Source organism: Grampus griseus (assembly GCF_964374135.1).
Source record: "Grampus griseus genome assembly, chromosome: 20".
Lineage (NCBI taxonomy): Eukaryota > Metazoa > Chordata > Mammalia > Artiodactyla > Delphinidae > Grampus > Grampus griseus.
The window spans coordinates 45,449,763-45,470,769 of record NC_139014.1 but is presented as its reverse complement, the minus strand read 5'-3'; the positions used below and the strand labels follow the sequence as shown (position 1 = coordinate 45,470,769).

Genomic DNA, 21,007 nt, shown 5'->3' with positions numbered 1-21,007 from the left:
GGCTAAACACTTGGAAAAAATAAAATTACATACTAAAATTAACGGCAGATAGGTTATTTACATGTAAAAATTGAGACCATAAGATGGTTAGAGAAATTATCAGTAAATATTTACTTAATCTTGGAGTGGAGCAGGCCTTTCAAAGCATGGCTCCAAAGGGAAAAATCATAAAGGGTAAAAATATTGAAATTCTGTAAGTCAAAAAAAAAAAACCACTCTGACAAAACTGATAGGCAAATAAAAAAGTGGGGGAAAATGTCTGCAGCACATATGACAGCAGAAAGGGAAGGCCTTTCAAATCAATAAGAGATGAGCTCTCCTTGCCCCCCAACCGCTGCCTGGGGTGGGGGATTGGCACTATGGCTTGTGGTTAAGAGAACATGCTCTGGAATCAAGCTGCCTGATTCCAAGCGGGACTCCTTCTGTTTCTTTGGGCGAGTGACCTAATCCCTTTGTGCCTCAGCTGCTCGATCTGTAGAATGGGGATGCAGTGGCAATAGCGCCTGTAGACAGACAGGAGGACCTGGTTGGTAGGGCTGCTGCGTATAAGTGCTTAGAACAGTGCCTGGCATGGGGCACTGCTCAGGAAGCATGAACTGTTGCAGTTGGAGAGAAAATAGCACAAGAAACTCACAGAAGAAGGCATATAATTGGCCTACACACTTAAGAATGTTTTACGTTATCTTCTCCATAGCGTTCCCGTAGGTGCCTGGTACGTGCTCCGAGTGAATTCCAGCCACTAGCTGGTTAGGGCTCCTCTTCTGTATTCCTTCCTGCCTCACCCCTCATGGGGCTCCCTGGGCTGACTCTTGAGGTCAAGGGTCAAGAAAACACCCCCTACCACCTCCCTCCCGCCCTCCTACCCTCGCTGCCCTACCATCTCTGCCAGCTTGTGGATGGCGGGGCACAGGGTGTTGATGATGCTCTCGTACCACGGGTCTGCGCGGCCCAGGAACGCAGCCAACTCTCCGAGCTCCGAACGCCTGGATGCTGTGGGCTTCTGGGGACAGAGGGACAAGGGGACAGGGCAGACCCGTCAGGCCCTCTCTGGCACTCTCTTCCTATCGGAGGGTCCCCAGGTACCAGTCCCGGGCAAACTAGCTTTGGGAATATGGCCAAATCACTCAACCTCTTGGGGCGTCGATTTGTGAAGACTTGTTTTACACCTGAGATGAAGCTGGAATCCCCTTCCCTGAGGATGCCCGCCAGGGACACTGAAAAATGGTCATCAGCCTTTAAAGGGGAGAGACAAGTATTGCCTTGAATTTAGTGCTTTCCAATCAGAAGCAGAGTGGGCAACAGAAAAGAAAAATTGCCGGTACGGCTTCATTCCCGGCCCCCCGGGAAGGGTGGTGTGTATGTGGCTGAGGGGGTGTGTGTGTGAGAGAGAGCCCCGTTTGAGAAGCTTGCCATTAATTCCGTTAGAAAAGCAAAACGATGCTCCCAGTGAGAGAGCATCTCTCTCTGGCCACATGCAGCCCCCAGGGCCCACGTCTGTGGCTTCTGGGACAGAAAGCCTCCAGGTCTCACCCAGCTCCACATCCTAAGGAAGAACGATCCCAGTTCCCGCTCCTGACACCTTCCATCTCTTCCCCCACGTCCCCCGCCCCCGCATCCAGCCACCTCAGATGCCAGCACAGGGATGTAGTAGAGCTGCAGGCTGAGTCTGGGGGTGAGGCAGAACTTCTGGGTCTCTCGCTTCCTGGCAAGGGGGAGCAGAGCACAGGCATGAGGGCAGGGGTTTTGACTTCAGACAGACTTGGTTCCACATCCTGGCTCTGCTATTTATTATCTCTTGACTCTGGGCAATTGACCTACTCTCTCTGAACCTCTGTTTCCTCATCTGTAGAATGGGTGCAGTAAAGCAGGAAGCACAGTGCTCCGTGGTGGCCGGGTGCGGGGGCAGGGGGATTACTGTGCACCATCCTCTGCCATCCCAGCCTGGTCTCGGCCTCCTGAGCGCACACCCCCCCCCCCCCGCACCCTTCCATCCTTCACTAGCACAGGCTGGGCCCACCTGTGCCCCGACCATCCCCAGCCGCCCCGTGGGGCCCTACCTGAGGCTGTGGTAGGCCCGGGCCAGACGCCCCAGCATCCGGTCGTCCCCTAGCACCAGCACCCGGGCCGTGTGCAGCCGGGAGACCCCAGGCAGCAGCCCCCTATCCCCGCTGGGCCTGCCAGTCCTCTGGTGCAGCCCCGGGGGCCCATCCCAGCTGCCGGGCATCAGGATGTCCGGGGGCCACACCCGCTTCTTGATGCCCCCTTTGCGCTTCAGCCTGGCTCGCTCCACCTCGGGGCTGCCAGGTGTGGGCGGCTCGTCGGCCCCCCACGGAAGGTCCCGCTCGATGCCGCTGTCGGTGGACAGCATGGACGCCCGGGCCAACTCCCGGTCTGGCAGGAGGCCCTGCAGATCCAAGGCTTCCAAGTCTGCACTGAGGCGCAGCTGGGATTGCGGGCGCAGGAAGAGAACCAGTTCCTTCCCTGGGACGCGGAGACAAAGGGGACCATCAGGGCGGAGAGTGGATGCGAGGCTGGCAGGGCCCCACCCTGGCAAGGCCAGTGGTTCCGTGTTTCCCACACACGGTTAGCTGAACAGAAGCCCCATGAGATGCTCCGTGAAGGAATAGAGGTTCTGTGGCCAACAGAGACTAAGAACCCCACACACTCCTGCCACAGGTAAACATTTTAAAGGCTCTGAGAAGTCCTGTAGCTTAACGCAGTGCCTCCTGCCTCTAGAGCCCTCTTCTCCATATTTGCTCATTGGCATCCTCCATTCTCCAGCCCCCCCATAGTTTCCCCCGGGACACAGATAACAGAGCATCAGCTCCTGGCTTTTCTAATCGACCTTCATTTTATTGCTCCTGAGGAAACTGAGGCCCCCAGGGAGCTGCCGTCCAGGGTGACCCAGCACGTGAAAGGCCACGTGGGCCTTGAACCCGGTTCACCAGCCTGGCACGTCCCACCACAACCTGCCGCTCTATCTTCCCCCCTCCCTTGAGAAGAGCCAGGGGGACTGGGGGACAGACATCAGCGTGGAGGGGAAGTGTGGCCCCCTCCTGCTCTGGAAACCATAACTTTTTTGTGCCTGCCTCCTTCTTGGGGACGTGTATTGTCTGTTGGCATCATCATGGCATGTGACACTTTCTAGACACATGTGGCCAGTGGCTAATGCACGGAGTGTTCTGACATAGAGCAAATGTATCCTCTTTTCAGATGCTGCAAACAACTCAGGGAACAAGGAGCACACACAGACACACACACAGCAGATACACAGGCAGACACACAAAGATACAGACAGGCACACACAGAGACACAGATGTAGACATACACACAGATACACAATAAATATACAGAGATAGACACACACACAGTGCACACAGACGCAAACATGTAGACACAGACACACAAAGACACCTGCACACACACCAAAAGACATACACACAAACACACACAGATGCACAGACACACACACACACACACACACACACACACACACGCACGCACACACGCATACACCACTATTTCCAGCCCGCTCCCCCCAGAGGGGTCAAAGGCACTGCACTTACAGAGCTGTTCCTCATTGGTCCACAGGTGGAAGGTGATATGGGGGCTGGGCAAAGGGATGCTTGGAAGCCGGTCCTGGGGGGGCTCACCTGAAGGACAGGCTGTGGAGACCACGGAGGAGAGGACTGTGGGATTCTCCTCTGCCCTCTCCCCACCCCCAGCTCCTGTGTGGGGCCTATGGGGGTGGGTGGCAGAGACCCTCGCCCTCCCGGATCTGGCCCTGTCGAGTTCCTCTGCCTCTCTGCCACCATCAGCTCATCCAGGGCCTAACACCTGCCCGAGGATGCCTAGCGGCTCCCAGTTTCCTACAAACTTCCTAGCTGGGCCTTCAAGACCCTGCACAAGCCAGCTCACTGCATCATTCCCAACCTTTTCTCCCTCCCCCAGCCCCGCTGCAGCCATACTGCCTTTCCCACTGTTCAGAGACGTCCTGGCCACATGCAGACCAGGGGAAAGGCCTCCGTATTTCTCAGGGCCTCCTCCAGGAGCCTGCACACAGTAGATGCTCAATTAACGTTTGCTCCTGGTGCTGAAAAGAGTCACGGCCAAGTACGAAGGGCAGCAGGAAGCCTGCATCCAGGGGAGAGAGCAGGGCCAGCCAACCCCCCTCTCCTCCTTCCAGAAGCCTTCCTGACACTCCAGCCTGGGAGTCATCCCCTCCCCAGACCTTATTGGCTGCACACTGGGCACACCTAACATGTAGCCTTAGGATTTAACTTCCACATAGCACAGCTCCCTCCTGAACAAGGCTGCAAGCTTCCTTAGGGGAGAGCAACCCACGGTCACTGAACACTTACTACTGTTCTCACTGTGCCCACAGTGCTATCATCTCACCGGGTCCTACCAGCGACCCTGGGGCACAGGTAATATTATCTTCACTATAGAGGAGGAGTCAGGGGCACAGAGAGGTTAAGTAACTGGTCTGAGGTCACACAGTAAGTGGCAGAGCCAGAATTTGAGCCCAGGCAGCCCGGCTACAGAGTCCATGCTTTTACCCATGACAGGGTGCCCATAACCACTGTCCCATGCTGCCCCCCAGCAGCAGGGGCTCAACGGGGGTGCTGGCTGGCCATTAAGATGCGCAGGGCAAGTCTGGGCGGGAGGCAGGTGCCTGGATGTGTCTGGGATGGTGGGGGCAGCCCAGAGTCGTCTTGTCCTGCCCACGCAGATTTACTGCTGAGTTAGCAAGTGGTACCCAAGGAGAGCAAAGCCAGATTTGCCCCAGGGTTTGGCCCAGCTTTGGGAGGGGACAGGCTTCATGAACAGACATTTCCACGTGGCAATCAGAGGCAGTGTAGAATATTAAAGCAAAATAAGAGGAGGCTGAGAAGGAGGAGGAAGTTTTAAGCAGGTGCCCAACCTGCCTGCCTCACCCTGACTTCGGCAGTCTCCACCCTCCCTGGGCTGCCGAGGTCAAGCCCAGGGAGGGCCGGCACACTGGCCTCTGCCCGTGGTTTCCAGTCCTCAGGCAAGTGCTGTGTGCCTACGGGTGCACCGTGTGTTCGGGGCATGCAGGCTGACAAACTCCACGGGTGCTTTGAGTGGCCATGAAACAGGACACAAATCAGAACCGTCCTCCAGTAGCCAGAAAATATATGTTCCAGACACTTCTCTGGGCTCGTTGGAGTTTCTGCAACACACACGGGCTTGCTTCCCATCAGTGTATGGCATCGTCTTATAAAAAGGCAAGCAGAAGGGAAGCGTTGGAATAAAAATCTGTGAGACCAGGTGTAAGTGATGTAGATGCTCTTTAGGGAATCCGTGGACCATTGGATCCCTTGGTTACTATAGTATGGTGGTTAAGAACTAGACAGCCTGGGTTTGAATCTCAGCTCTGCTACTTACTAACTGGGTGATCTTGGGCAAGATTTATAGCCTCTTTCTAACTGTTTTCTCACCTGCAAAATGGGGTCAATGCTTTCTACCTCATAAGTACTGTGAGGATTAATTGATTTAATATATGTAAACTGCTGAGAACAGCAACTGGGGTATAGTAGGTGCCCAGTAGGTGTCAGATGTTATCATGACCCTAATTACCCACCTTCTAATTAGCCCGGGACCTTCAAGCTCTCGGGAGCCGCTGTGTGTCCCACCCCGCTTCAGCCACGCGCGCAGACTCTGAGCAGGTACAGCGCTGGTCTCTGGCGCCCCCTGCAGGGTACCCGGACCGCAGCTCACCGCGCCTGACGCTTACCGCCGCAGCGGCCCCTGGCGGCGGCCGCCGGCCCCAGCAGCGAGCAGTAAATCTCCTCCAGCCTCTCCAGGTGGCCCTCCCGGCTCGGGCTGGGCTCGCTGGCCATCTGCTCCACGGCTGCCACCACGGCGTGGAAATAGTGCTCCAGGGCGCGGGGGGAGCTGGTCTGCGGGGAGGAGCATCAGAGCTTGAGTTCCGGCTCTGCACCCACCCACCCCTGCTCCAACGCCAAGCCTGCAGGTGCACGGAGAGCCCAGCGGCACCTCCCCTCTGCCCGGGACTCCGGTAGGAGCTTCCCCATGAAGGCCTTCCCACGTCCAGGGCTCCGCTCCTGCCCTGCCATAGCTGCTGCCCGATGCCGCCTGCAGCGGGGGGTCCCCTCGGCCCCTCACACCGTGGTGCGGGGGGACAGCTGGTGCCCGGCAATGTCGGGAAACCCGGGGGGCTGGGATGGCCTCTGGCGCCCGCCCTCCTTGGGATGTCACTAAGTATCTGGATCACTCTTCTGCCATCACTCGGATGTAAACTCAGGATGGTAGCGGTTTCGTCTGTTTCATTTACAGCTGCATCCCCAACACCTAGAACATCTGCTGGCTCATAGTAAGTGCTCGATAAATATTTGTTGAATATTTCCTAAACGTCCATCACTCCTATACTGCCTTGACATACCACCTAGAAATCATTATTTTTCTTTAAATCATTGCACTTTTTTGGTTCAAAATTATTTCAAAAGCAAATTTTATATTGCTGCTCTAAGTAAAACGGCTAGTGTCACTTGTCATAAGCAGAAAATAACTAAGATGAAAATAATGATCACAAAACTCTATTATTAAATTGTAGCCAGGTACTATGGCCTGCCAATGCTTTAGAGCTGGAAGCTTGCTTTTTCTTTTAAAAAAGGCAGATTAGCAAGTGTTCAAGAGGTTAAGGGTAACGCACCAAGCTGAGCCTTTCTCCTTAACGCAAACAGGTTTTGAAGAGCTTCTCACTCTTTGAGTTTCACCATGCTCTCCAGCACCAAAGCCTCCTGTCTCCACGGGTTCCTCTCTGACACCTTGAGAACTCCCCTGGATCACTGTTCTCTGGCTGTCTCCCCTCCCCCCCACTCACCACCAGCTAATCCCAGCTCATGACTGAGGATGCGGGGCCCAAACAAGTGACACGGGCGGGCACAGCAGGGCTTGCTCTGATCTCTTTTTTGCGCTAGGGGTCCGCTGAGCAGGGTCTTAACTTCCTGGGCTGAGAGAGAGTGGGTCATTCTGACTAGCTAGGGCTCCCGTAAATATTTGCTGAATGACCAGCAATTAGAGGGACAAGGAATCAGAGTCGGAAGGGGCCACGGGGACCATCTCGTCTTGTTGCTTCATTTTATAAATTGATTATAAGTGAATTAATTAAATAGTTATCAAGTACCCACTAGGTTCCAGGCACTGTTCTAAGCGCTGTAAACAAAACAGACAAAAATTCCTGTCTGCATGCAGCTTATATTATAGTGTATCTCTTTGTGTGTGTGTGGGGGGGGGAAATAATAAACAAGATAAGTGAAATTTATAGTATGATAAATAACAGTAAAGTGATGAAAAGAATATAAAGCAGGGAAGGAGGATGTGCAGTCTGGGGGAGGAGCTGAAGTTTTAGATAGTGAGACCAGAGGAGCCTCACTGAAAGGTGACTTTTGACTAAAAGTTTAAAGGAAGTGAAGGGTTGAGTCATGTGGGTACCTGCCACGGGGCAGCCCCACCTGGACACCATCTCTAGCATCCGGAACACAGAGCAGAGGGTCCGAGGGCCGGGTTTTCCCAGGCTGCCCTCCCAGTCTCGAGACCTTGTCAGGTCCTGTGGACACGTGGGGAGACCAATCTACGCCCCCCACCTCCTACCTGGGCCTCGGACCAGGCCCTCAGCAGACAGAGTGTGGGCTGGTGGCTAGAAAAGGCCTACCCACCAGACCATCGTTGGCTGGGCCACTTCTCCCAGGCCCCACCGGCCCTCAAGCCAGCAGGTATGACTGGGAACGGCACCCCTCAAGCAGAATTCCAGATAAGGAGGCTGGGGTCTCAGGGGGCGGGGAGCCCCAGGCCAGGCTGAGGTCTAGGAGCCCCAGCACCCAAAAGGGGAGGGGGGTGCCGGGGGACCACTGAGGACCCCTTAACTCCAAGCTTCCGAGGGTCTCTAACTTCAGATCAGTGACGCATTCCCTGGGTCTCTCCTGGCTCTTCTTTGGTCCCTCCCCGCCCCACCCCAATTCTCTTTTCACAAACATGGAGACTCAGCCGTGAGCTCCGGATAAAGCGAGGTAGCAGAGGGTGCATAAGATTTTGACTATGTTTAAAAAAATACAGCTTTCACTTTCAGCATTTCTTTCTTCTATAGCGAAGTAGTGCACGCATCAGACCCATTAATTTCAGCCCTGAACCCCACCCCATTCTTGACCCAGCACCTCCCAATCCTGCCCCATTCCTGATGCCCTCAAACCCAGCCCAGCCTCACTCTCAAGCCAACCCCTGAACTCCAGACACATCCAACTCGGGGACGGAGTGAGGCTGGGGATCCTCTAATGCCTGCATCACTGAGAAACAAAAATCAATGCGCTTAAGACGTTAGGGAACTGTTGACCAAAACCACCCACTTGGGCCAGGCACGATGATCACAGCTTGCCTCAGCTGTCTCACAACAGGAGGTCCCGAGAATTCAGGAGGGGCCAAAAGAGGGAGGAGATGACCAACCTCCCAGAACCCTTCGCACTGGAATCCACCTTGGCTGAGAGATACGCCACCAGGAAGGACCCTGAGTCAGACTATGGACCAAGCAAGATGATTGCCCAGAGACAACCCGGAAACTAACCCCATCACCACGAAACCCGAGACTGCGAGCCACGTGGCGGAGAAGTTCCCCTGGGTTCCCTCACCCTCCTGCTCTCCGCCCGGGAAACCTTTCGCAATAAAGTCTCTTGCTTTGTCAGCCCGTGTGTCTCCTCGGACAATTCATTTCCGAGTGGTAGACAAGAGCCCACTCTCAGGCCCTGGAAGCGGTCCCCCTTCCTGCAACACTTACATGTTTGGCATTGTTGTGTGAAAACGGCGCCTTGACCGTGGGCTGTTTGGTGAGCCAGAAACAACCTCCAGAGCCGCAGGTGGCCACACAGGGGCTGCCGGGTCAGCTGACAAACTCTGGTCAGGAAGGCGACTACCCTCCTCCCTTCCTGAGAGCCACGGCCAAGTGCAGGGAGAGGGGACAGGAGCCCACGTTAGGACAGACACATGAGACACGTTAGGGGCCATAGGTGCCTGTGCTAAACCCAGCCTGGGGCTTAAGTACGAGTCCGGCGGGGAGGGGCATTCCTCCATCACGCGTCTGTGTGCTGTGAGCCCCCAAAGGGGCTGTTATGGAAGGAGGGATGTCCCGGATGGCGGCATGGGGGAAGGGAGTCAAGAACCCTCAGTGGGTCCAAGCAGGTGGGCAACCACAAAGGAATGGTGGGGATGGTCCTTTTAGAGAAAAGGAATGACAGAAAACGACCAACATGGTTTAAGAAGGAACCCAGGGCTTCCCTGGTGGCGCAGTGGTTGAGAGTCCGCCTGCCGATGCAGGGGACAAAGGTTCGTGCCCCGGTCCGGGAAGATCCCACATGTCGCGGGGCGCCTGGGCCCGTGAGCCATGGCCGCTGAGCCTGCGCGTCTGGAGCCTGTGCTCCACAACGGGAGAGGCCACAACAGTGAGAGGCCCACGTACCACAAAAAAAAAAAAAAGAAGGAACCCAGCCGCACATAAAAGACACCCATCAAAGGAAGGATCCAAGACCTAGGGCTCAGGGTGTGGAGAATTCCAGATGGAAACAAGAGAAGGAAGAGCAACGGCTCCAGTGCATTTTGATGAGCAAAGCAGGGCCTGAGACTCGGGCTGGAGAAAGGACAGACACCCACTTCCTGGGGCAGGACGGGCAGGGGATCGTGGACCCCTCAAGGGCGCGCCCCATTCTGGAGCCGGCCCCTCCTAGGGCACCACAGCCCTGAGCGACCCTCCGACCCCCCTTCCCGAAGGGCAGGCGCCGTTCTGCCTACTGTGCAGACTCCGACTGGCATCCTCCCCCACCCAAGAAATCCAGCACCTGGGGCCACCGCGGCCAGAGAATCTGCAACCTTATGCAGTCTTGGCTGTGGACAGGGGTGAGGCTGAGTCAGAGAGAAAAGCTAGGAAATAGGTGGGCAAGTGTTGGAAACAAACTAAATGCCCACAACAGGAGCAGGGGACAGTTAAAGAAATAACAGCACATTCACGAGAGAGAATTCTCTGCACCAGCGGAAGCACATGTTTTCCAAGGAAACTATTTCCATATGGCGTATTTCCAGTGGCAAGGAAAAATAGATATTACATTTATGCACACAGAGAGGCAGTATATAAACTGTATACAGAGTCTGATAGCTCAGTTGTTAAAAAGGAGTGGGGCTGCGGATGGGGCTGGAAGGCGATTGAACACAGGCTTGAAGTCAGATAGACCTGGGTTCAAATCCAGGCACAGCCACTTCCTATCTGTGTCACCACAGGTAGGTTATCGGCTTCTCTGTGCCTTTGTTTTGGTAAGTGCATCCATTTCACAATGTTGTGGTGAGAGTTTTTTAAGGTGATACCTGTAAAGTGTTGAACACGGTGCCTGGAACACAGCAGACGTTCAATAAACAGTGGCTCTTGTGATGATCACTGTCGATATTATTCAGGAAACATACCAAATGTTAATTGCTAATGCGTGTGGGTAGAGGGGTGTGAGTGATTTTTATTTTCTTTCTTGGCTCTCCTGCATTGTTTTTCAAATTTTCCTTAGTGAATGTGTCTTTATCTTTGGTTTGGGGAAAGAGGTGATGTGGAAACAGGAGAAGGGAGAAGCCCAGGAGAGTGAGCGCTGGTATGGGGGGGCAGGGCAGTGACCTTACCTGAAGCTTCCTTTGCAGCACACCTGCCTCGCAGGCCTCCCCCAGCGCCGCCTGCAGGGCGTGGGAGACCACGTGGCGCATGCAGGCCTCTGGTGTCTGCTGCCCCTGGGCCGCCTCAATCTCCAGCAGCAGGGCACTGCACACGGAGGGAGACACCAGCTCAGGATCCACGAAGAGGAACACTCTGAGGGCAAAGGTGGGGGGACCGGGAGCTGATGACGAGGACCACGGGGAGAAGGGCCACCCTCAGAGCCTTGCAGCACCCGCCACCCCCAACCCCCAAGTTATTTACTTCCTCCAAAAACGGGAGCCTCAAATTCAAAATTCTATTGGGGGACAACACTAGGGAGTGGTGGGGATTGCGGCAAAGAAGAGCAGGCACGGCCCTTCCAGGGGGGCAGCTGGTCCCTCTGGGTCCCTCTCATGTCTAGGTAAGTTCCAGCTGAAATGCCCCTCCCTCCCTCAGCGTCGTGGCCCGTTGACCCCGTAGCCCTCTAGGAGGGACCCTAAATCCTTCCTGCTGAAACGAGCTCCGAACCCTAAGTGAGCCCCTTCTTCTCTCATCCCCCTCATCGCAGCAGAAAACCATCCTCACCCACCCTCTCTTCCGTACTCAACTGTCATTTCAACCTCTCCAATGCCAAGTCCTCCGGATCCCTTCCCCTCCCTGCACCCTCCACGAACACAGAGCCCCAGGCGACTCCTTTCAGTACCAGGCGAGCAGAGGTACCCGCAGGGCAGGAGGCTACGCACCCCCTGCTTCACCCCCGACTCCATCAGCCTCTCTCCCCAGCACGAGCAGCGGACGTGTCCTCAGTCTCACACACACACAGATGAAAGACCCCAGATCTCATGGTGTGACTGTGGCCTGAATTACTGATATTCTAGAGGTGCCTCTGGCTGCTTGACGCAACACCATGGCCAAGGGCAGAATGGAGGTGGAACCATGGATCTGCAGAATGGCCCGGTGCTCGTGTCCACGTTCTGCATGTGAGCGGGCGAGCTCTGAATCCAGCCCAAGAAGAAAGTCCTAACTGCTTTCAGGGATCTCCAGGGAAGGACACGCCCTCTCCACCCTGAGGACGTCCCGCTGCTGGACAAACGCCATGGATGGGAGGGGATGCTCCCCACGCAGACTCCTCACTTGTCCTGCGGGCAGCACCCTCGCTGGGGCCACTCACCTCTCCCGGTAGGGGTACAGCTCACTCTTCAGGTTCTGCTCGGCAATGACCAGCCTCTGGTACAGCGTCCCTGCGGGGCAGACCACTTCAGCCAACCAGCGTCTGAGTCTCTGACCCCCATTTCCCTACTTTCCCAGAAGGTGCTGGCGCTTTTGAGCTCCCTGGAATCCTGGAGAGGAAGGCAAGACCTTGGGCAGAGCCGGACTGGCTCTTACCTGGGACGGCCGTCTCCGTTTTCAGCCTTATGGCGCAGTCCAGGGCGATGGTGCAGTAGGGGGCGGGCAGGGTCAGCAACCTCGTGCAGAAGGCGTAGGTTCTCCGGTGGAGCTCCTCTGTGATGCCCGTGGCCTGGGTGAGACGGAGGAATCAGGGTGCCCGGAGCCCTAGGTCTCGCAGGGTCCTGGGTGGTGCGGGGTGATGGGGGGCGGGGAGAGCAGCCAGACCTGGGCTCACACTCTCTCCCAATCTACACCTTCAGCCCCTTCTCCCAGCATCTTAAGACATCTCCCCTCCTACACCACGTTCAGGCCTCTCAAGATGGAAACTCATCCCCATCCTGTTCTGCCAGCACATCAACTCCCCTCGCAGCCCTTCTGCTCTGTCGGGGTCGCAAATCTACCGCCACTACCTCCCCAATTTCATCTCTTCGTGTATCAGGGCGAGGGCAGGGCTATGGGGAGAAGCCAGTTAGGGGCAGGTGCTCCTCGAGCTCCTCTAGGCTCGCTCGCCAGGCAGAGACCGGTCGTCTCCTGAGCGTCCAGCCCCGTCACCCGTGGGTCACCCCGACCCCCTTCACCCTCAGTCCCCGCTCACCTTAGTGAGCACGTACATTAGCGTGTGCAGCAAGGGAATGATGACATGCCGGGCGTCCTCACTTTCTGCCTGGAAAACAGGAGATCACAGGACATGGATGGGGCGCACAGGTGCGGGGGGTCGCAGGGGTCTCGCCACATCCTAGCAGGAGATGTGGTGGAAGGCAGTGTCCCAGCAGGCCGAGGGGAGTGGAAAAGGGCCACAGCCTGCCCTGGTAGAAAAGCGGGGGTGGGGGGCACAGGTGCGGGAGCCCAGGTGTGAGGGCGTGTGGGAGGGGTGCAGGGAACTCCCTGAGGGAGGGGCGGCACTGACTCAGGGCAGGAGCTGGTAGCAAAGCGACAGGTGAGGCGCCAGCTTGGAGGCTCCCCTGAGTGCAGCGTTTCCCAAACGTAGAGCACTGGGTGGTGTGGAGGGTAATTACGAGGATAATTTTGAACATTTTTACTAGTTAGGCATTTACGTTTCCAGGTACTTTCCATTTCTGTCCAGTGATACGGGTTTTCCATTTACGGTCGTGTTGTAGAGATCCTTTTTGAAAGACGTTAACTCAGGTCAAAGAGTGGGAGTCAATGTAAAGATAAAATTGCTTATAGCAAAGTACTGGAAAGGGAGAAATACGGTAGAAATCAAACGACCAGAGTGTGTGAGACGCGGGGTGGATGGGCCCGAGTCCCCGGCGGGAACGGCCCCTCTTCCTCTCGTCCCTGTCTGCCCCCTGCCCGAAGCCCGAGGACTCACCTTCTCCAGTTCTCTGAGCAGTATGCGGACCAGTGCCGGACTCTTACCAGGATCCCGCTCGACTTTCTTGTGCAGGGACCATCTCCACATGCCTGGGTCAGGAGAAAGGGGTGTCCAGCCCAGCCAGGGGGGAGGGGGGTGGCCTCTGAAAGGAGACCCCTCTGAGCAGGACTCTGAGCCCTGGAGTCCCAGGTCTGACCCCCGCCCCCACTGCCAGGTGCTGGGCTCCGCGCCCGTGGGGGTGGGTTTCTCTGATCTGCAGGCCCCATGAGCGGTGAATTCCCAGGGCAGAAAGGAGGGAGGCGGGACGCTAGCGGGGACAGGTGTGCGCACGTGGCTTCTGGAGCAGCGATGTTTACAGCTCAGCACCCCGAGCCACGTTTCTGGGAGTCATGCGGGCCTGGAGTGCCAGGGGACTTTTATTTGCAAGGCAAGTTGGAGAAGGTGGTTAAGAAAGAGGGCGGCAGACCCCCGATGGGCTGTGCCACAGTCCCTGGAGGGTGAGCCGGGGGCAGAGAAGACCTTCTGGGTCCTTTGGGCTCCAAGGATTTCCAGGAGGACGGGGGCTTGGCGGGAAGCCCCTCATTCTGGGAGCTCCAGGCTGGGGCGCTTTCTTCCCGAGAACACGTGGGCGGAGTTGGCTGCGCGGGGGTGGGGGAAGCAGAGAGCGGACGATGCCTGCCGGCTCTTACCTTGGTTGCTCGGCAGGGCGGGGGCCGGGGCACTGAGCTCTCGGAGCACAGCGTGCACGCTCCGCTGGAGGTCCGGATCCACATCTGGGCGGCAGGGTGGGGAAGCTTTGAGGCCAGGAGCCCCTGGCCTTACCCTCGCTCCCACCTCCACTCTCCCTGAGAATGTCCTTAGCGTCTTCTCTGAGCCTCAAGAGGTGCCCGGAAGTAATCAACTTAGAGCTGGCAGCCTGCGTCCCGGCCAGGACTGCAATACAGCCTTTCAACCGGCATTTCTCTGTTCTTTGTAAAATCCACATTCCCCAGAGGGCGGTACGTACATTGCCAGTGACATGCGAGACAATTTTAGACGGTACACAGATGATTCTAAAATTTGAGTAATTATGCACTTATTTTAATGTATAGAAAAAAATATATAACTGGTTCCTCAACTCGTATGAAGCTAAAATTTAAAGTCAATTTAAAGAAACGTATCAGATAGATACCAGGAGGTGACAAGAACTCTCTCCCTGACTTCACTCGGGGTCCTCAGAGCCCTGTTCTCCACTAGGCCCTCAGCGTAGCCCCTGTCCTGTCTTTGGTCTCCAAGCCCAGTTTTAGCAAGGATCCTGCTGTCGGTCGATAGAAGTCCCTCTCCCTGATATCTGACCAAGCTCTCTATTCCCCACCTTTGATGTGTAAGTTCTTGACCTGTGTCCGGCAAGAATCCTGTTAGGTCACTTTAGGAAGAATCTCCCACCCCTGAGGTCCCCTCTTAGGAATTTCCCATCTACTGACCCCTCCCTCTGTTTGTTGGCTGTAAATCCCCAGCTGTCTTTGCCTTATTCAGAGCAGAGGCCCATCTCTCTCCTCTATTGCAATAATCTTGAATAAAGTCTTCTTTAGGGTTTAACAAGTGTCAAAATAATTATTTTCTTTAACAGCAGAGCATTGACACTGCAGAGCTGTGGAGGTGGGTACACGAATCAGTAACTGACACTTGGAAAGCACGGTAGCCGTGAAAATGCACCTCACTGATCTCCCGCTACAACGAGTGTAAGAGCTTTGTGCTGTTGGGCTGTGAAATCCATCACCTCCTGCCGAGGCCACACTTCCCAGCCAATAGGGGCAGCAGCAGGAACTCTAAAGCCAGCTCGGGAAGCTTTGTAGATGGCTGACTCTGCGGCTCAGGGATTCCCCAACCCAAGTCCGTCAGTCTAGCACATTTCCACCCATCCCTTCCTCCCTTCCTCCTTCTCTCAGAGTTGGATTTTCATCACAGTCTGGGCGCTCGCTCTCCCAGCTCTCACCAGCTCCCTCCGTCTCCATTTTCTGTCCCACAGGCGTTTCCCCACATGAAGCCTTGCATGTCTAATCTTGTCTCGCTATCTGCTTCTTAGAGGATCTGGACCAACACAGGAAGTACGGGAGACACTCCCTGTACCATCAATTCCCCTTTATGATCAGCTCCAACCAAGAGGCTGTTTTTACAGGCGAGGGTGCAGTCTCTTGTTGTCAGACAGTACAAACCACACGCCTCAGAGGTTCCCCTTTTGCCTTGGCGGTCAGGAAACTTACAGCCAAACTGGGGCCCCGTCTCAAAAATCAGCTCATCTCAAGTGACAGAGACCTCTCTCCTTTGCTCCTTTTCAGATGTGCTTGCTTCATGATCTACTAAACATACATCTTAATTGCCTCAGATTCCTTTGGAAATAGGTAGGGTAGAGAGGACAAATCTAAAAAACCAGCAGGTTGCAGCCCAGGAGTTAGAATTGGTTTAGGTCAAGGCACCCCATGCCCTGGTGCTCATGGACTGGCCCTTCCATGGCTCTGGCGTGGGCCCTTGTACGTCTGCTGGGGCCACCCAGCATCTCTGAAACCCTCACTTTCCTCCTGCCTCTCACTTGTTCCCCTGCCCAGACCAGGTCCAGGTCTGAAGCTGAGTCTCCTTCAGGCTCGGAGCGGGCAGGGAGTGGGCAGGTGTTACAGCGCACGTTTGCCCACCCGGCCACTCTGTTGGGCAGTGCAGCATCTCCCAAAACTAGCAAGGAAATGATTTAGCCTAGCAAGAAGTCTTGTCACAAGCCATCCTTCCATCTACCGAGCTCCACCTGGCATGAAGATAAATGAGTTAACGCAGGGTGGGTTATTAAAAAATAATGCTATGTCCTGTTTCTTCTTTCCTTCTTTCTTCCTTCTCCCCTCCCTTCTTCTGCCCACCTTCCCGCCATGGACTACACAAAAGACTTAAAACTGTGATAACTGTGATTTCCTCCCTGCCCCCTCATTAGAAGGGCAGCCAAACCTTCGTCTTCTGAGCCCTAGGTTCTCCTGCTTTGCAGAGGGAGCTAAGTTTTTATGTTTCAGAGAAAAATGGAGAAGTTAGACTCTGCCAGTAGCCCCGGGAGACAACCCCAAATAAACTTTGTTTTCAAAAGTCTGGGCAGCTAGAACAAACTCTCAGGCTTTGGTCCACATCTGGCTTGCAGACGTGTCTTGTTTGGGCTTGTGGAGCGTCTTGGAAAAAATTAAAAAAATGAACTAGACACCAACATTCACAAATGAGGAGATTTTGCATCAAAGTTCGGATTTCTGGCATCTCCTGAAAGTCTGTCGACACTGGGCGTGCGTTCTTCTTACATGTGACAGTGATGGGGCTGGGGAGCAGCTGCCCCTTGAGACAGGGCACAGCTCCCCTAGGGCTTCAGAGTGGTCGCTCTCCTTGTTTCCCTCACTTACATCCTCTCCCCAGCCCCTTGACTTTGAGACCCCTGGCTGTCTGATTGAGACAATCAACCTGGATTGTCTCCAACGGATGGGGGTGAAGGCTGCTGCTTTTAGTTAAAGAGGGGAGTGGCGATTCAAGGGCGGAAGCTTGGATTCCCAAGACTGTGAGGGTACGAGGGTTATGGGGACCCAGGAAGGAGGAAGACCAGAGTTGGCTGGGACATAGCTGAACGGTGGTGGCAAAGATCTCAGATGAGGGCAGCTAAGCGCTAAACTCTGTGTGCTTGAGTGCCACTGCTGTGGTCTCCTGGGCCACCTTTGCCAGAGCACAAGAATGTCCCCAGAGGAGCCCCCTGTCTCCTTATGGACCATGCAAGCTGTTCTGGGGGCTGTAGCCATAGTGGACTGAAGACTACTGACACTTCCCATCATGCAGACTTTGTAACCCCTGGCCTTCTCACAGGATCCCAAGGAGAGGAGGGGGGTACCGCAAGTGAATGACATTGGAATTTGTACGGACCTTGGAAAACAAGAGCTTGAAGCTGGATTTGATTTGATTAAGCCAAAGAAATAATATTTCTCGTGCCTCAAGTATCTCAGGGTCGTTTATACATGATATGCAATGTCTAACGGAATTCTTGGTCCAGAACACCCACTAAATAAATAACATTCATTATCTACCCCTCCATCCAGGAATGTGATATAACTATCAGGTATCCAGATTACTATTAATACCTAACATTTAAATAGCACTCGAGGGCTTCCCCGGTGGCACAGTGGTTGAGAATCCGCCTGCCAACGCAGGGGACACAGGTTCGAGCCCTGGTCCGGGAAGATCCCACATGCCGCAAAGCAGCTAAGCCGGTGCGCCACAACTACTGAAGCCCGCGTGCCTAGAGCCCGTGCTGCGCAACAAGAGAAGCCACCACAATGAGAAGCCCACGCACTGCAACGAAGAGTAGTAGCCCCTGCTTGCCACAACTAGAGAAAGCCCACGCGCAGCAACAAAGACCCAACGCAGTCAAAAATAAATAAATACATTAAAAAAAATAATAAAATAAATAGCACTTGAATGGTACACGTGTAGAGAGTCTTAGGTAGGCATAGCAAGACAATGGTACGTGTTCATCAAACCAAGTTCATTTTTGTCGCAGGTAGATGAGAAGACTACATTTCCCAGACTCCCTTGCTGTTTCACAGGAGCCATGTGACTGAGTTCTGGCCAATGGCACGTGGTGGAGGTGGTATGTGCCACCTTCAGGCGTGGCCATAAAACCCTCCACCCTATCCTCCATGAGCTTGGAATATATATGTGGAAGATGATGGTGCCCTGAGAGGAAGGAAGCCTCTGTCCCTGAAAGACTGTAGCCCAGGTTGGGTGGTGACATGAGTAAGAAGCATTTGTTGTGTTGATCTACCGACACTGGGGTCATCTGTTACGGCAGCCACTGTTCTCTGACTCAGGGACACACAAACCGTGTGTGTTGTCTCACTGGATTCTGAGCAGAGCCCTGTGAGTTTGGCAGAACAATTACTGTTCTCCCTGTTTTGTGGAATCTAGATTGAAAGTCACCCCATCTCGCCTCTCCAACCACAGAAGGTCAGACCCAGAGGGACCTCGGAGGCTGGCTGTCTTCCCATTTCACAGAGGGGGAAATGAGGCTCAGAGGGGAGAGGCGATTTTCGCAAGGTCACAGAGCTTTTTGTTGGAGCAGAGCTTTCTGTTTGCCAAAATGCACTTCCTCTAAAGCTGTCATCTTACTTGTGACCATTCACCTCTTTACTGGGGAAAGGGAAGAGGGGACACCCAGGTGAGACTGTGAGCGCGTGTCTACCTATGTGTGCCTGGGGCTTGAATGCAGAAAAAAACGCCCCTGATAAAGTTGCCTGAAAAAGGGTTCCCCGCTCTCCAACCAGGGTAGATGTTATTACAGCTAAAGAGACAATAGGGAGGAAGGAAGGGAGAACAAAGGCTGACAGGGTCCTGCTGTGGCAGGACACCCATAGTTCAGGGTTTGCTCCTCTACTTCCGGCCACTCAAAGCTGACCCAGGACTTGGCAATGTCAGCTCTCCATTGTCCTGCGATTCTAGACAGTCAAATCTCTCCCCAACCCCCTCTTAGATGTTTGCTTTTCCCCTACGTCCCACCCTTGGCTCATATTAGAATCACCTGGAAAGATTTAAAAAAATACCAATGCAGAGCCCACCCCAAACCAAATAAATCAGATATCTGAGGGTGGGGCCCAATCATCAATTTTTAAAAATATCTCCCCAGGAGAATCTAATGTACAGGATTACAGAACTAATCGAATTCAGTGAGAATTATTGCCTTCGGCGATAAGTTTGGAGATATGAGTAACTGATCTGTCAGAGAAGCCCTGAAGTGACAAGATGCTCAGTTCACAGAGGACAATCGTCCCTGAATTAAGTCACAGGGTCAGGATGGCCCCTCCCTGGCCATAGTCCTGGCTCTCACGGTGGTGGGAGGAGATTTAAAAGAATACAATTAGGGGCTTCCCTGGTGGCATAGTGGTTGAGAATCCACCTGCCAACACAGGGGACACAGGTTCGATCCCTAGTCCAGGAAGATCCCACATGCCGCGGAGCAGCTAAGCCCGTGCGCCACAACTACTGAGCCTGTGCTCTAGAGCCCGTGAGCCACAACTACTGAAGCCTGCGCACCTAGAGCCCATGCTCCGCAACAAGAGAAGCCACCGCAATGAGAAGCCCATGCACTGCAACGAAGAGTAGCCCCTGCTCACCACAACTACAGAAAGCCCAAGCGCAGCAACGAAAACCCAACACAGCCAAAAATAAATAAATTTATTTAAAATAATACAATTGGAGAAAGTTTATTATTATTAGTATTATTTTTGTTGTTGTCCATTAGCTTGTTTGCAAAAGATATAACCTTTGTTTAGAAATGTAACCGTTATAGACACCAGTGCTCTGACACTCTTTGGGTCCAGCCATGACGGGAATAAAATCTCCTAAGATTTTTTTCAAGCAGACCAGTCTTTGTCTTCTTGAAGTTGTCCCATACCCTCTTGTGATGGTTAATTTTATGTGTCAACTTGACTGGGCAACAGGGCACCCAGATATTTGGTCAGATGTTATTTTGATTGTGTCTGTGATGGTGTTTTAGATGAGTTTAATATTTAAATCGATAGATCAAGTAAAGCAGATTGCCCTTCCTAATGTGGGTGGGCCCCATCCAATCAGTGGTGGCCTGAATAGAGCAAAAGGCTGACCCTCCCCCAAGGAAGAGGGAATTCCTCCTGCCTGACTGCCTTCCAGCTGGAACACTGGTTTTCCCCTGCCTCTGGACTTGAACTGAAACACTGGCTCTTCCTGAGTCTCGAGCCTGCTGGCTTCTGGAATGGAATTTACACCATGGGCTGTCCTGACTGCAGGTCTTGGTACTTGTCAGCCTCCATAATCATGTAAGCCAACTCCTTATAATAAACCTCATTCTCTATACGTATATACATCCTACTAGTTCTGTTCCTCTGGAGAACCCCAACATACATGCCCAGAGAGGACCCTGGCATCAGTATGGGGAAAGCTGGTGGAATAATCAAACTTAAAATTCCCTCAGCCTGCTCCAGCCGCTGCACATAGCCACCCAGATGAGAGGGTTACAGGGGACATAAAATTACTACCAAAGAGTTGAATTCATAACTACCAAGGGATGTTTCCCTCAAACTAGGATGTTGTGGAGAATTGTCCTTTTCCACTCTCTGGGTATCAGCCGTCAGAATCAGAACCCCCTCCCTGGAATGGAAATGGAAACACACCAATGAACTCTTTCTGGTCCCTTCCCTTTAAAATCACAATGAAATCACTAACCTAGGGGTCCCACTACCTCATGCCGGGTGAGCCATAATACAATTGAGAAGAATATGGTTTGTTTGTGTGTGTTCCAATTCAGCCTTGGACTACCGGAGGCAGCTTAGCTCTGTACCAGTGAATGTCATGTGGTACATGTTGTGTTCACTAGTTTCCGTTTTGGAGGATGACCTTTTCCTGACCTTGACCTTTGAGCTGGGCTCCATTTTCCTGGAGCCCATGGAGCCCCAACACGCTGACCACCTGGACCTTACTGACTGCCCTTCCTACCAGGGGCGAGGACTTGTCTGAGAATCCCCTGGTGAACAGACAGCACTGTCTGAGCATCTCAGCTGCTCATTGAA

General features: G+C 53.9%; 1 protein-coding gene across 1 annotated transcript in view; it reads right to left on the bottom strand.

Annotated features, from left to right (window-relative positions):
- Positions 1-21,007, bottom strand: part of PIK3R6 (phosphoinositide-3-kinase regulatory subunit 6) — a gene marked incomplete at its 5' end in the record, with an annotated part of 47,161 nt that overhangs the window by 11,379 nt on the left and 14,775 nt on the right. Inside the window, 11 exons of the mRNA XM_082679783.1 lie at positions 878-1,000; positions 1,624-1,702; positions 2,058-2,481; positions 3,567-3,665; positions 5,759-5,924; positions 10,687-10,870; positions 11,868-11,937; positions 12,083-12,215; positions 12,681-12,749; positions 13,419-13,510; positions 14,111-14,194. Coding sequence (XP_082535909.1) covers positions 878-1,000; positions 1,624-1,702; positions 2,058-2,481; positions 3,567-3,665; positions 5,759-5,924; positions 10,687-10,870; positions 11,868-11,937; positions 12,083-12,215; positions 12,681-12,749; positions 13,419-13,510; positions 14,111-14,194 — 1,523 coding nt within the window. The remainder of the gene's footprint in view (positions 1-877; positions 1,001-1,623; positions 1,703-2,057; positions 2,482-3,566; positions 3,666-5,758; positions 5,925-10,686; positions 10,871-11,867; positions 11,938-12,082; positions 12,216-12,680; positions 12,750-13,418; positions 13,511-14,110; positions 14,195-21,007) is intronic.